Source organism: Lupinus angustifolius, chromosome LG12, assembly GCF_001865875.1.
Source record: "Lupinus angustifolius cultivar Tanjil chromosome LG12, LupAngTanjil_v1.0, whole genome shotgun sequence".
Classification (NCBI taxonomy): domain Eukaryota; kingdom Viridiplantae; phylum Streptophyta; class Magnoliopsida; order Fabales; family Fabaceae; genus Lupinus; species Lupinus angustifolius.
The window spans coordinates 725126-741203 of record NC_032020.1 but is presented as its reverse complement, the minus strand read 5'-3'; the positions used below and the strand labels follow the sequence as shown (position 1 = coordinate 741203).

Genomic DNA, 16078 nt, shown 5'->3' with positions numbered 1-16078 from the left:
TCTCTCCCGTAATCGAGAGGAAAGTGTTGTACATAACATGCCAAAAAGTAAAATAAAATAACAATTAAATTATTATATTTATATTTATAATGATATTTTTATCCTTAAAATTAGTGCAAAAAAAAGTATTTCTTCAAGATGATCTGAGCTCAAAGAAAATTATCATCAAATAAGGCTTGAGAGTACAATCACTCCTATAGTTGTTCTTCAAGGGATTTATTTTGTGGCCAAATTTTCACCGACTCAAAGTTACACTACATGTGACCATTTTTATCTTTTGGGGACTTAACCAACTCTATAGTCATTGTATTATTAGAGAATAGATACACGATCACGATTAGTATATTATCCATCTTTCATTTGTATTATTTTTTTGAAAAATCAATAATGATTGAAGATAAATAATATAATGAACTGACAATATATAAACTCTTAGAGTATTAATGCACATATTTTTTTCTCATTTTTTATATGTTTCCGATAGACATATTAAAATATGTTATCTAATTGAGTTCTTTGTCCTGAAAATTTATAAAGTTTGAATGTTTTGTTAATAATTTTTTATTAAAGTCAAGATATTAACGTGGGTTAGCAAGACTAATCTTAAATTGGACTACGGTATGGATTGCTTGATTAGGTTTCGGCTATCCACTTTTTTCAAATTTTTTTTTCAATTTTGAAGACTTATGGCTATATAATAAGCATATTATATTGTGCACATAATATTACCATAACATTTTTTAAGTAAATAGCAATTTTAGTCATTCATATTTTTCAACATTACTGGTTTAGTCCTTTAAAAAAGAAAAGATCTAAAATAGTTATTCAAAATTTCAAACGTGAATCAAATTAGTCTTTTTTAGCATGTTTTAGAACACTTGGTATAGACTGATTTGATTAAAAAAGAAATAATTTGACTCACATTTGAAATTTTTTGAGAATATTTTAGGTCTTTTTTTTTTTAAAGACTAAACTGATAATGTCAAATAATACGAGGGACTAAAATGAGTATTTATTCTACATTTTTTTTATAAAACATTACATGCTAAAGAAAAGTTATTATTTAATTTCTAATAATATTTTTTTTAAAGGAGTTTAAAAATGCTTAAAAGTTAAATATTTTTTTAATATTATCTAGATTACATCACAACAATCCACAGTCCGCTTAGGATAGATTTGAGATACAATTTCACATATAAAAATTATAATCTAGTTATTTAATATAATTTGATTAAGTCGATTTTCTATATAGAGTAGCCCGAACTCGTTAGGATAGCTAGCTTTTACAAATCTAAAATTATATTTCTAATTACTACTAGTAACTAAGTTGTGGCCAAAATTTTGGAGTGAATGGTAAGCTATGTAGGCATCACATACTTTTCAACTATTGTTTTCCTCCACAAGTTTGCAGAATATTCCCTCCTTTATGGATCGGTTCAATAATGCAACTTACATATATTTTTATAAGCAAAATAAATAAATATATTTATTGAAAATCACTGCTCATATATATCTAGAGAAATAAAACATTTATCAGATTATTTTCAAACATTAATTGCTCATGCCAAACAAAAGGACTCTATGTCACAATAAATAAGTAGACCATTCATTTGAATGTGAATTTTTTGGATTGAGATACTCTCAAATATTGGAACCAAAGGGTTCAAGTGGATTTGTTAATATAAAACACAAAAAAAAAAAATCAAAGGCCTAGATTTTTATTTATTTTTAAATTATGTAATATAAGAAATTAAAAATTCTTCTTTGTCCACATAATCTAGTACCGAAAGGGATATAATTTTTTGAGTCCATATAACTCCTCGTATTCATGTGTTGTACAATATAAAACATGACTAAAACTGATACAATAAGAAATCAATTTTTTTAAGAGAAAATGATTTATGCATTTATGTTGCAAGAGTGTTTTATATTATTACTATATAATTCATCATTTATATTTAATTATTATTGATAATTAAATATAATTAATATTAATAAATGATGAATGAAATATTGAATATATATATATATATATATATACTCATTTATTACGAGGCATATTGTAAAATTGATAGAGTGTGAAGTCAAGTTACTTGACAATTATTAAATCAATTGATGACAATAATGGGAAACAAATTCTAACATTTAGATCCTATAAATAGATGTACAAGAATTGTGGCTTCTCATTCCCCTCATACACTATACCATGGACACTTATTTTCAAACTATTCTTTCATGCCTCTTAGTTCTATTCATTGCTTGGAGAATGTTTAGGTCAATAAGATCTCAAAATAAGGGTAGCATCAAGTGCAACAAAGTTCCTCAACCAAATGGTGCTTTACCCATCATAGGTCATCTCCATTTTCTAAATCCCCAAGAACCATATTTTAGAACCTTTTCAACCATGGCTCAAAAATATGGTTCAATTTTCTCCCTAAGGCTAGGTTGTCACAACACTTTAGTAGTGAGTAGTAGAGAAATTGCAAAGGAAATTCTCAAAACAAATGACAAAGTTTTTGCTTCAAGACCAAACATAAGTGTTGGGAGATACATTGGTTACAACAATGCTATTTTAGCTCTTGCACCTTATGGACAATATTGGAGAGAAATGAGAAAAATGGCCACTCTTGAACTTCTTTCATGTCATAGGCTTGAAAAGTTGAAGCATGTTAGGGACTTAGAAATATTTTCTCTTATCAAAGATTTGTATTCTTCATCATCATGTGGAAAAAGATTGAATGATTCAATTATTCATCAAGTGCCTATAAATTTAAGCAATTTATTAGAGCACTTGACATTTAATATAATAGTGAGGATGATAGGAGGGAAGAGATTTAGAGGTGAAACAATAAGCCAAGAAGATAGTGATGCATGGAGGTTAAAGAAAGCAATAAAAGATGCAACATATCTAAGTGGTGTTTTTGTTGTAGGTGATGCTATTCCTTACCTTAGTTGGTTTGATTTTCAAGGGCATGTGAGTTTCATGAAGAAAACTTTTAAGGAAATGGATTTGATTCTTCAAAAATGGATGGATGAACATATAAGAAAGAGAGATGAAGAGAATGAGAGTGATGGTAGATGTGAAAATGATTTCATGGATGTGTTGATATCAACTTTCCAAGACCAAGATGTGATTTGTGGCCATAAGAGGGAGATAGTTATCAAAGCTACATCAATGGTAAGTTTTTTTAGCATGCTTAGATATCGATACATAGCTAATAATTATATATATGCTTTGATAACTTTAACTCTCAATGATTAAAAAAATGGTTTTTCTTAATTTCCTCCCACCTACATATATTAAATTCTCATATACAATTAGATAGGTAAGACTAGGAAGTGACTCAAGTAACAATAACTTTCATATAAAAACTCTGAGAACAATAAATATAGGTCATATAACTATACATTGATGGTTAGAATTAAAAGTTAGTTATTGGTCATATAATCACTTATTTTAATTTTGACCATTCAAATAAGATCAAATAGTACATGTTAACTATTCTCATTTAGTACAATAACAATTGTTCTTACTTAACTCACCTCTTCTAAGAGTGAAACATTCTAATACCATTTTTTACATATATGTTATGAATCTAGAATGTTGAGCGATAAAATGACAAAAAAGAATATACTTGATTTAGCAGAGATAAAAATATTACATTGGATGAGTGAACACATTAGAGAAGATAGAATTGTAAATTAATTCATCAAAGAGAAAGTTAGAGGAACTTTATTATAGAAAATATGGTAGAATCATGTCTTAGGTGGTTTGAACCAATACATATTAAATTATTTATTAAAATATTGAATACATCATATTGTAATACAAAGTTATATATATTCTTGTAGGGTGAAGTTAACAATATTCATTATATATTAATAACCAAAAATTGTGGTGAGCTTTGGATTCTTTCCATCAATGTACAAAACCCTAAATTGTTAAATGCATACACACATGATAGTTGAAATGAATAACACTACTTGTTGGTAAAATTAGAGGCAACTTCAATTCTAAAACTTTTTGTTCTAATATTTTGTTTTCAAATTACTATTAGTAACTATTCTATGGCCAAAATTTTGGACTGAATATTAAGCTATGTAAGCATCAACAACTATAGAGAAATTAGGACCTTGTATACCTTTTCAAGTGACATAAACCAAAAAATATTAATTGTGTGTACTTTTCAACTATTCTTTTCCTCCACAAATTTGAAGAGTATTAATTCTCTTACATATTGGTTCAATAATGCATCATACATCTTTATTTATTAGAAAACAAATTATTTTGAATAAAACTATTGGGCTATATGTCACTATAAATAACTAGACCATTCATTTGAATGTGAATTTTTTGGGGTGGATATAACTCCTCATATTTATGTGTTTTACAATACCATACTTAAATAAAACTAATCCAATAAAATATATGAAGCTTACTTATAGGAACCATATAAGTAAAAAATTATAATTCAACTAACCAAATTTTCTTTTCAATTGATTTTTTTTATGATTTTTTATTTTATAAAAGTATATATAATTAAAGACACTTGTGCTAATAAAATCATAAATATAGCATCACTTGGTCTAGTAATAAATTGTCCTACTCTCACATTTATAGGGAAGGAAACTCTTGTACGGACAAATTGGCAAATCATGGCATCTCATCTAGAACAAATTCCTCTTGGTCTCATTCTCCTCCTTTTATTAAAAGGGAGGTTGTTAGAAATATGCTTGGTTTACCAAGCTACAGATTCATCTCTTTCTAATTTTCTTTTGTATGTGGTTCTTTCTAATATAATTTCGGGTGTGGTGGCACCTTTTGTTTAAAAAAAAAAAAATTTAAAGTGGTGAACTATGTTTTTTTTAACAATTCAACATGGTTTACTAATGCAAATGATTAAATGACTTAATCATATATCTCACCCTATTTCATCAATCTTAAAAATAAATAAGGGTCTAAGATACTAATCTCTTCAAAGATATATAGATATTTGACTCTATCAATAAAAAAAAATTCCCATACACAATAGTAACATTTTTAACGGAAAAGAATTCTCTCTAATACTGAAAGATCTCGACTCATTCTTAACGTCATACTTAAACAACATAATTAAACTAGCAACCAATCTTTTGTAAATGTTTTTGTTTGTTGTGTTAACCTAGATTACTTGTTTAATGTCTTGTAACTCTTGTTTTGGGTCCAAGAACAAGAATGAAAGCAAATTCTCAACCTCACAAATTTTCAATAATGCAGATCCTCATCCTAACTGGTTCAGGAAGCACATCAATGACCCTAACATGGGCACTTTCCCTTCTCCTAAACCATCCAAATGTCTTAAAAGCTGTCAAAAAAGAACTTGACATAAACATAGGAAAACACAAATGGGTCCAAGAATGTGACATAAAAGACCTTAAATATTTACAAGCCATTATCAAAGAAACCCTTAGACTATACCCTCCAGCACCCTTAACAGGAATAAGAGAAGCCACAGAAGAATGCTATGTATCAAAATACTATATCCCTAAAGGAACAAGGCTTCTCATTAACCTATGGAAGCTTCATAGAGACCCAGAAATATGGTGCAACCCTAATGAGTTTCAACCTGAAAGGTTTCTTACTACTACTACTACACATGCAAACATTGATTTTCAAAGTCAAGATTTTGAGTTCATACCCTTCAGCTTTGGAAGAAGGTCATGTCCTGGCATGACATTAGGGTTGCAAGTGGTGCATTTGACCTTAGCTAGGTTGATTCAAGGGTTTGATATTTGTACAAAAGATGGTGTTAAGGTTGATATGAGTGAAGGGTTGGGACTAGCTTTGCCTAAAGAAAAAGCACTTGAAGTTATGCTTAAACCACTTCTTCCATTGGAACTTTATGAAAGCCTTTGAATTAATCAAGTGTCTAAAAAAAAGGCTACATATAATTGGGTTGATTCAAGGGTTTGATATGGTGTATTGACCTTATATTTGTATTGATATCCCTTATACCCGTTTCTAATATATTTGTTTATAAAAAAAGCTACATATAATTGAAAAAAATTACATTGTATAAGCATAATTTAGGAATTGTTGCTTGCAATTGTCATTTTAGTAAGTTTTAATTTGTGTCCAGAAAATTATTAGTATTAATTTTACTTCAAATTAATTAAATTGAAGTTGTTACATTTTATATATTATCTCCCATCAATAATAATAGTGATAAAAATGAAGTTTGATTGAGATGTAATGTTTTATTTACTTGAGGCAACATATTATTCAGGATCTAGAATAATATATCTATGTTTATTTTGTTTTTTATATCTTGTCTCACGTCAATGTTAATAAAGCAATGATTTAATATGTATATACTGACAGTATAAGTGTTTTTTATACTGTTAATGTATATATTTTAAACTCATAAAACAAATACAATAGTAAAAATAAAGTTTAATTGAGATGTCATATTTTTATTGACGTGAAACCACATATGATACATGAACTTGGACCAGGAATATCTACTCCTCTTGTCTAAATATATAATACTAAAAATGTAACTTGAATGTGGCACAGTAAAACTTAAGTATAAGCTATTATTATGGAGTATATGTTACACCATGATTTCATTATCCCAAAATAATTGAGCCTAAGTTTACTAAAAAAATGTTTTTCTATTTACATGTTTTTCTATGTTTAAATTTTTTTCCATGTTTTTTCAAATATTTTAATGTTTTAGAAATCCAAGACATGCTTATATTCTATTTTCTAATCATGAATTTATTTTTTACCCCATTTTCACTCTAATTTTTTCATTTTCCTTTAATGCATTACAAATTCAACATATATTTATATTCTATTTTTTTAATCACACTCTTACTTATTACTTCCTTTTTATCCCTCTTTTTTTTTTCATTTTCTTTTATATATTATATAATGTGGTTTTAAATAGGGCTATTATAATCAAATTATATCAATTTTTAAATCATTTAATAAATTTATAAACTGTAAACTTAAATATTAAAAGAACATGAATGAATATATGGAGTGTTAATCAAGTTATTACAAATGACTTTTTTTTTGCTCATTATTGTTAAGCACTGAGTAACTTAATACTTTAAGGATAAAAGATTCAAAATTAATTAAACCCCTAATAATTCTATGTGAGAATAAGTACAAGATATTAATGGAGTACGTTAGGAACATCATTGCATACTAGCAAATTCAAAGTTAGGAAAAATGATTTCAAGTCCAAAAAATCATATCTTTATATTTTTATCTAATTAAATTCTAAAAAATGTAAATTTATATTTTTATGAGTTTTTTAATTAAATGTAAGTTTATAATTGAACGGAGATACGATTGTGGATATAAATAGAAAAATATGAAAAATGAACATCTTATCTTATTATATATATGAAAAATGAACATCTTATCTTATTATATATGAAAAATGAAAAATGAACAAATTTCCCTCTTCATTTGGTTGCTATTATTTCTCAGGTTAATGATGAATACGTTCATACAAAGAAAAGACAATGATAACTTTTTAGAAGCAAACGTTTATTTTTTTGGTTTTGGTGGTTCATACAAATAAATGAAAAATACATCATTGTCTGAAATGTTACTTCTTGAACATGTATTGATATTATATTTGGACCCCAATCAATAATACCTGTTTCACCTCTTATACTATTTTCATATTATTGAATTTCTTCCATTTTTAACATTCAAAACAAGAGCATAATATCTATGCACTATTAATATAAATATTTATATATAATCCTATATTATTTATTATTTATTTGTATTATTTTTTAAAGAGTCAATGATAATTGAAAATGATTAATGAATAATAAACTAAAAATATATAAAACTCTTACACTATCGATGCATACATTTTTTCCTCTCAAAACATTACCTACCTTCCTTTTGAATCATTAATTTTCAAAGTAGGAAATTTGAGGATTTTTCTAATGGATGATCTCAACCTTGCAAAGAATGATAAGGTTGGTGAAGAATAGTCTATTATGATTATTGATACCTTAACTTGTGTGGTCAAATTTGAACGAGGTCTTAATCTTTAGGGAGGGGTAATCAAAAGGTATCTTATTGTTTCGATGGCTTCTAGGTTCAAGTTCATTGGAATATTTGTCAATAATTTGTAGAAAATTATCAAATTACCAATAATTTGTTGAAAATTATTAAGAACTTCATAAAAATATATACAAGGAAAATATTGATTCTAGGAAATCATCTACAACTTTAGAACGTAAGCCTTCATATTATCAAAATAATTATTGTTATTTATTTATTTTTCGGAATTCATTTATTTTCAAAGGTTTTAGTTAACGTGACTAAAATTGATATATGTCAAATTTCTTTCAGTAATTATTTTTCTCTCAATTCTAAATTACGAGAATAAGACATTATATTAGATTGAACCCTAAATAGTTAAAGACAATAAAAATGAATATTGGTTTTCTGTAACTTTCCGAATGAGTATTTAATTATATGAGAATATATGTATGCATTAATACAATATAATGTTATTATATCATCTATCATTAATTTTTAAATATAAATTAATGGTGAATAAAGTATTAGGGGTGAGCAGACCCGACCCTACCCGCTCACCCAACACAGCCCGATCATGATTGGGTCCGAATAGGGTGAGGTCTGATAGGGTCTAGGGCCGAGTACGAGTTCAAAAAATAGACTCAGTCAATATTTAGGGTCGGGTAGGGACCAAACATGACTCAGCCCTACCCGACCCATGGTCACTCGCTCATCATGTTTGTATGTGTTTCTACTCAAATGTGTATAGTGTAATAATATCATTTTATCGAAGGTATCATTTATTCTTTAATTTTTCCATAATATATACATGATTAATAATATATATATATATATATATACATATATCATTTTATATATCAAACTACATATTCATAATAATAAATAATATTGAAAAGTCTTTATCTAAAATGAGTATGCATTATATTTAATCGGCTCTAGGGTCGGGTCGGATTTAAAGGCTGACCCAGTCGCTATTTAGGGTCGAGTCGGTTTTAAAGGCTGACCCAATCGCTATTTATGGTCGGGTTAACTTTGGGTTTAGAGCCGAGTCCGAATTTAAAAAATTGACCCGACCAATATTTAGGGCCGGGTAAGGAAAAGTCTTAACCCTTTTAAAGTACAAACTATTTTTTTTTAAATAAAGGTGCTAACGCACACCCAAGATTTCATTAAAAGAACGCCAAAGCTTTACAAGTTTCGGAACCTGTAATTAGGAAGCAAGTTCCTATTTCTATAAAAATCCTCATACAAAAAATTCGGCATATAATTCCACCAAGTATCAACCTTGGAACTAACTCCATAAGTGGCAAGTTTATCAGCACAAGCATTTCCTTGTCTGAAAATGTGGGTAACCTTGAAGTTCATCGAGGATAAAGTGCTATTGCACTTGTTCATTAGATTGCTTAGACGCCAAGGAACTGACTTTGAACCATCGAAGATGTCAACCACCACCTTTGAATCACACTCCAACCAAATAGACCTCCATCCATTGTCATGAGCTATTAACACTGCCATAATAGCAGCAAGCAACTCAGCATAGATAGAATTCTGGATGTGAAAGTAGGAAGCAAAGCAGCCCATGAATTCCCCATTATTGTTCCTGAAAATTCCCCCCCCCCCTCCTACATGACCTGGACAACCGTGAGCAGCACCATCCGAGTTAGCTTTCACCCAACCAACAGAAGGAGTCTTCCACATAACCTCTGTGATATTGGGAGCTTTAATGAATTTCCCAACTATACCAAAAGATCTTAGAAGCTTGAACTCTGTAATCGAGTTTCTGGCGTGCAACTTGCAGAGGTTCCCAATGAAGGCAGTGTCAACTTTTATTTTGGCCATGGCTTGACTGAGGGAAATCTCCATATCATTAAATCTGGCTTGGTTCCTACAGTACCAAATAGCGGATATTGTATTTAGAATAGAAGCTATCATGACATTCTTTGCCAAGGGGCTGAGAGAATCCGAGATGATGAGAAGATTTACTATAGATGAAGAGTCCAGTGAACACCCAGTTTGAGCTTGAAGCCCAGACCAGATTTCCCCAGCAAACCTACACCTGAAGAATAAATGCTCTAATGACTCCTCATTTGCCTTGCAGAGGGAGCAAATTGATCCCAAAGCTAAGCCTCTGGCCTTTAAATGCTCATCAGTGGGCATCTTATTATGATACAATCTCCAAGTGACAAATGATTTTGAAGGAGGGATTAAAGAAGACCAAATATTCTTGCACCAGTTTTGCTTAGAGGATTGAGGCTTCATGAAAAGGTAAGCCTCTTTCATTGAAAGAATACCATCAGCAGCATTAATCCAAGCCAGTTTATCAGTTTGGTTGGAGATTAGAATGCTTGTTATAGAGTCACAAAGTTGGGGGAAGGACCTAGCTAGCCAGGAAGGAATAATCCAAGAAGAGTCCTGGATGAACTCTGCCACTGTGGCCTTTAGAGAGGTTGAGATATGAGCAGGGATGCCTAGATAATCCACTAGAGTGTTACCTGTCCAATTATCCAACCAGAAGTTAATTGCCCTGCCATTTCCAACTAACCAGATTGAATTCTCATGCACCATATTCCAAAACTGCTTGATTCCAACCCAAACATAAGATTTGATATAAGAAATCTTAGGACTTGATCCCTTGCAGAATTTGTCCCTGAAGAACTCAGCCCAAACATCATTTGAAGCCCTCATCTCCCAAGCCAGCTTTAAGATTGCAGCCTGATTCATGTCTTTGATAGATCTAATACCCAGACCTCCCTCTTTAATCGGCATGCAAACTTTGTGCCAAGCCACAATTACCAATTTTCTACCTATGAGATCACCAGACCAAATAAAATTTCTTATACTAGCGTCCATTTTCCTTAGCAGATTTGCAGGCCAAAGGTAAACATGGAAACTATACCCCAACATGCTAAGAATGATGGATTTAACAATCTCCACCCTACCCATTATAGATAGAATAGATCCTTTCCATTTTGTCAACTTGTTAACAATTTTATCAGTTATAGGCTGCAAATGGATGACTTTCGGCTTTCCTTTAAACAAAGGGACTCCCAGGTAATTGAAGGGAAGCTGGCCAGCAGAGAAACCCAACCAATTTTTAATGTTATTAAGCTTCCTAGCAGAGGCTTGAGAGGAATAGAACTTACATTTGTTTATATTCAGACTTTGGCCAGAACTGTTTGCATAGTCAATGAATAAGGCCTTTAGAGCCATCAACTGACTCTTGATACCTTTGCAAAAAATCAAGATGTCATCTGCATAAAGGACATGAGTAGGAGTATTGATTCTAGGACCAGCTATTGGGCTAATTTTGCCCTGCTCAAACAGCCTTGTGATTCCTATACTTAGCACATCCTCAGCCAAACAAAACAATAAGGGAGATAGGGGATCCCCTTGTCTAACCCCTCTCTTGCAACTGAAGAAACCAACAGCTTGACCATTGACAGAGATGGATAACTTTGCAGATTTTAGAATAACCCTTATCCAATTAATGAAAATAGCATGAAAACCAAAGGCCTCCATAGTGTCTAGAAGGAATTTCCAGTCAATTGTGTCAAAAGCTTTTTTGACATCCAATTTGATAGCAAGATTGCGTCCATAAGTTTTATGATCAAGAAGATTAACAGCTTCTGAAGCAAGACAAATGCAATCATGAATATGTCTTCCCTTGATGAAGCCTCTCTGATTAGAAGAGATAATTTTAGGAGCAATTCGAGCAAGCCTATCAGCTAGGATTTTAGAGATAATTTTGAACTGGAAATTAGCCAAAGCAATTGGTCTTAAGTCCTCAATTCTGTCTGCACCAGGGAATTTAGGAATGAGGATGACATTGTTTGAATTCAAATTTGGAAGAATCCAACTCTGATTGAAGAACTGAAGAACCAAATTGCAAACATCCTTGCCTATAATCTCCCAGAACTCTTGAAAGAAACACCCCCCAAACCCATCAGGCTCAGGTGCTCCTTCACCATTTAGAGCAAAAACTGCATCCTTAATCTCATTAATGAGGGGGATTCTAGCTAACATTGAATTATCCTCCTCAGTCACTGAAACAGGGATGACATTCCTTATAAGATCAGTGTGCTGAATTGTGTTCTGAGAAGCATAAAGGGTATGAAAATAATCAAGCACATGATCAGAAATCTCCTACTGCTCAAAGATAATGTCATCATTAATTCTCAGCATAGTTAGAGACTTAGTAGCATTCCTTATTTTGGCTATTTTGTGAAAATAACTTGTATTCCTATCCCCCTGAAGCTTCCAATTGACTCTGGATTTTTCCCTCCAAAACTCCTCCTCAGCTCTAAGGGCCATAGAGAGGTCACTTTGAGCAGCCTCTTCCTGAGCCATAAGATCATCATTCAAACCATTATCCCTAATGCAGATCTGAATTTCTCCAACCAGAGCCATAGCATTCTGAACTCGAAGATGAATATTACCAAAAATCTCCTTATTCCAAACCTTTAAAACATTCTTGAGAGACTTCAACTTTGTAGTCAAGATGTACATAGGGCAACCAATCACTCTGATGCTCCAGTGCTCCTCCACCAACTTATGCAGAGTAGGGTGCTGAATCCACAGTCTATGGAACTTAAACTGAGATTTATGGGAACACAAGCTATTGAAGCAGCTTATCATCAGGGGATGATGATCAGAGGCAGCCCTTGGCAAGGTGAAGCAAGAAGTGTAATGCCATTCAGATAACCAGATATCATTACATAGAGCTCTATATAATCTTTTCTCTGTGTGTGCCACACCACTTCTTTTGTTGGTCCAAGTGAACTCGGCTCCCCTAGTGACAACATGAGTGAGATTACCCACCTCAGAAAAGGATTTGAATTCCTCACAAGAAGCCTTGTTTGGAATAGATGAGCCTCTGCATTCATTGGCACCAATAACAGCATTAAAATCTCCCAAAACACACCAAGGTCCAGTAAAAGCATCAATCAGGGACAGAATCTCAGACCACAATTCTCTACGAATCATGTACTGAGTGTGAGCATACACAGCAGATATAAACACCTTTTTCTCCTCCACCTCAAGAGATATGGATATCTGCTGAGAAGACTTGGAAATTATTGTTGGGTTAAGATCAACATGACACAAACCCCAAATAGTTGGCTTCAAAATTCCTCTTTCATTCACTGCAAAGAGTTTCAGCCTTAAAACAGACCAAAAAGAAGGATTTATTTTGCTGAAAAGCACCATAGGCTCAGATATGAAAAGAACATCCGGTTTATTGTCTAAACAGAAATTTTTTAACAACAACTTGGTCTTTTGATTACCAAGACCCCTGCAATTCCAGTAGAAAAGCTTCATTTTGTAACATTTAGAAAACCACCCCTTCGAGTAAAGTGAACCTTATCCTGACTCTGTTTCTGTCTCAACTTCTTTTTCTGAGATTTTGAGAGGACTTTGGAGAACTCCTCTACCTTCTTAGATTCCACCTCCTCACCCTCATCAGATTCTTCCTCATCAGCCCATAGCCTACCTATAACTCTGGCTTCTCTAGGCAATTGGCTCTATGGCAAAATTTTGAATTTTTATTTTGGCATAAGATGAACTTCCTTGTCATTATTTTGGGAGTCCTCCACCCTTGTCTCGGATGTATCACCATCCGAACAAACTCCTTTCTCTACAGCTTCTCTTTGAGATGGCTTACCAATTCTTGGCAGGTGCTCAGCTTGAAGATCGTCATTCTTCTCAAACTCCAAATTAATAATCAAATCCTGCATTTGTCCTGCAACGATTTCTTTAGGCTGAATAGGAACCTCCTCAGGACTAGCGTTCTCCTTACCTTTACCCACTCTTGACTCAGGTGGGCTATTCTCAGGAACCATCTTATGCTTCCCTGGTTGGGTCACCTTGTTCAACTGTTTAGCCTCCATTGTAACGCTTTTGGTACTTCTTCTGCAATTGGATTCCAAATGACCAATGGAATGACACCCATTGCAGAAACTTGGTAGATTTTCATACTCAATATACACAAAGAAGGCAAAACCTTCCCTTTCCACTAGAATCTGGTTAGGTAAGCTACCTTTTAGATCCAAGTCAACTAAAATTCTGGCAAAATGTCCAAAGGACCTGGACGAAGTTGCTTCATCAAGGGCAATAGGCGTTCCAAGTCCCCCTGCTATTGAAAACAGAATCTTAGCACTCCAGTATTCCAGGGGCAGACCCAAAATCCTAGCCCAGCATTGAGAGTGCGAGATTTTCTGAATGCTTGGGTTAAAATCCGGAGTCCAAAGCGACAACCTAAGGAGCCCTGGTTTCATACTCCAGGAACCCACTGCACAGGCCACTATCATATCTTCAGCCGAGGAGAAGGAGAATTCATAGAATCCTCGTCCTAAGGAGACCATACTCCACCTATCAACCATGCTCCAAAGAGAGGCAAGCTTCTCTTTTAGCTCCGTAAATTTCAACGGCTTATCTCCTTTTGCAAAAATTAGTCTTCCATGAAGATGAGACTTACATCTTAGCACACCCGCTTGGTACTCATCCTCTGGAATTTTAATGGCAATGGAATCCCCCTTTAGACAAGGTTGTGGGAGCTGGGAGATAGAGATGTCCTTTGAAGCTTTGAGAGCTTGCACAAAGGACTTCTTTTCCTTCACCACGCACGGATCTTTCCCCTTTACAGTAGGACCATCTAGGTTTGACAAAAAGTTCCATGGAATCATTGATTTGAGTGATTTATCATTCATTTTTACAAGTCCACGAAGATTGGAATCTCAAGCCCTAGCAGTGCATCATTATTTATAGATAATCCTCTCCTGTCCATTATAACTCCATTCATGACTTTGTTCAAATGTAGCACCCAAAGTACAAACTATATTAGAATACTATATATAAATTTGTACATTAAGGTACAAACTATATATAAAGTACAAACTATATATAAATTTGTACATTAAATTTGTATAGATATTAGAATACTATCATATTTACAATGGGATTTAGAAGTTCAACTAAGTGATTAGCCTCTAATAAAATTTGAAAATGAAAGTTTTGACAAAGTCCGACATGTTTTTTAGATATTAAGGTATAAGAGACTTTGGGGGGTGTGTAAGTACCTTATTGTCTGCTGACTTAATAACCTAAATAACATATACCAAATAAGTGAATAGATTGATGCTAACTAGATAAGACTAGCAATAATTGTTATTAGAAATGTAATAACCTGAAATTTGAAAAGTATTGAGAAAAATCGGAGCATATCTATTGTCCTACAACTTTGTGTTACTCTATGTGTCTAGAGATGTGATTGACCAGAAAAATACTTAATAATTACAATTTTAACGTCAATAATTTTTTTCAACTAATTAGAGTTGATGGTATATGAAATACAAAAAGTGGGACAACAAATATAATCTCCAGAAAAACCATATCAACTAAGGGATAATTAATACGATAGGACGAAAAGATAATTTGTTTGAGGTCCCTATACATACTCATTAGGCCTAGCATTGAATAGACCGGGTATTCACCTTATCAATATCTCAAATCAATGAAGGGGTTTGTTTGACTGACGTCTAAACCCTTTGTCAGGCTATTTTCCTTTTGTTCCCTAAAATAGAGTCAGACATCCATTTCTCAATAAGATCAGCTCTTTTGATTACATGATGGACTCCTCTGAAAAAACATTGGCGCACGTGTAAACGAGGTGCTCTACCTAACAACACAAAATTATATAGAACACTACATTAAGATGGCAGACAACATTATTACAACATGTCAATAATTATAAATATATATAATATCAAACACGTTAATAATGATGAATGAATGGAACTACTTTTATTCATAGAGGTCCTTTTCAGAACGTGCTTAGGTCGTGAATATCCTGTCCAGTATTGGAGAAAAGAGTACATCAGAAAACAAAAGAAATATTAGTATGATATAAATTTATTACCCTCTAAATATAATGATATGATATTATTATCATAAATGTATACACAAAAATTATAATTTGTCTCTTTGATACCGAAGATGACTCTTTTTTATGTCATAGACCATATC

At 32.3% G+C, this 16078-nt stretch overlaps 2 protein-coding genes across 3 annotated transcripts; one reads left to right on the top strand and one right to left on the bottom strand.

The window, feature by feature from the left end:
• Positions 2174-5934, top strand: LOC109361544 (cytochrome P450 82G1-like). 2 transcript variants are annotated; one of them, XM_019607031.1, is made up of 3 exons: positions 2193-2703; positions 2734-3178; positions 5258-5934. In XM_019607031.1, the coding sequence occupies exons 1-3, from the start codon at positions 2207-2209 to the stop codon at positions 5894-5896; spliced, it is 1581 nt and encodes a 526-aa protein (XP_019462576.1). In that variant the 5' UTR covers positions 2193-2206; the 3' UTR covers positions 5897-5934. The 2 variants fall into 2 exon arrangements, with proteins under 2 accessions (XP_019462575.1, XP_019462576.1); XM_019607030.1 differs by having other exon boundaries at positions 2174-3178.
• On the bottom strand, positions 9248-14763 carry LOC109361801. Its single transcript, XM_019607338.1, has 5 exons — positions 13621-14763; positions 13417-13578; positions 13342-13349; positions 12326-13250; positions 9248-12202 (listed from the first exon to the last, which is right to left on the bottom strand). Exons 1-5 carry the CDS (start codon positions 14761-14763, stop codon positions 9248-9250), a joined length of 5193 nt encoding a protein of 1730 aa, XP_019462883.1.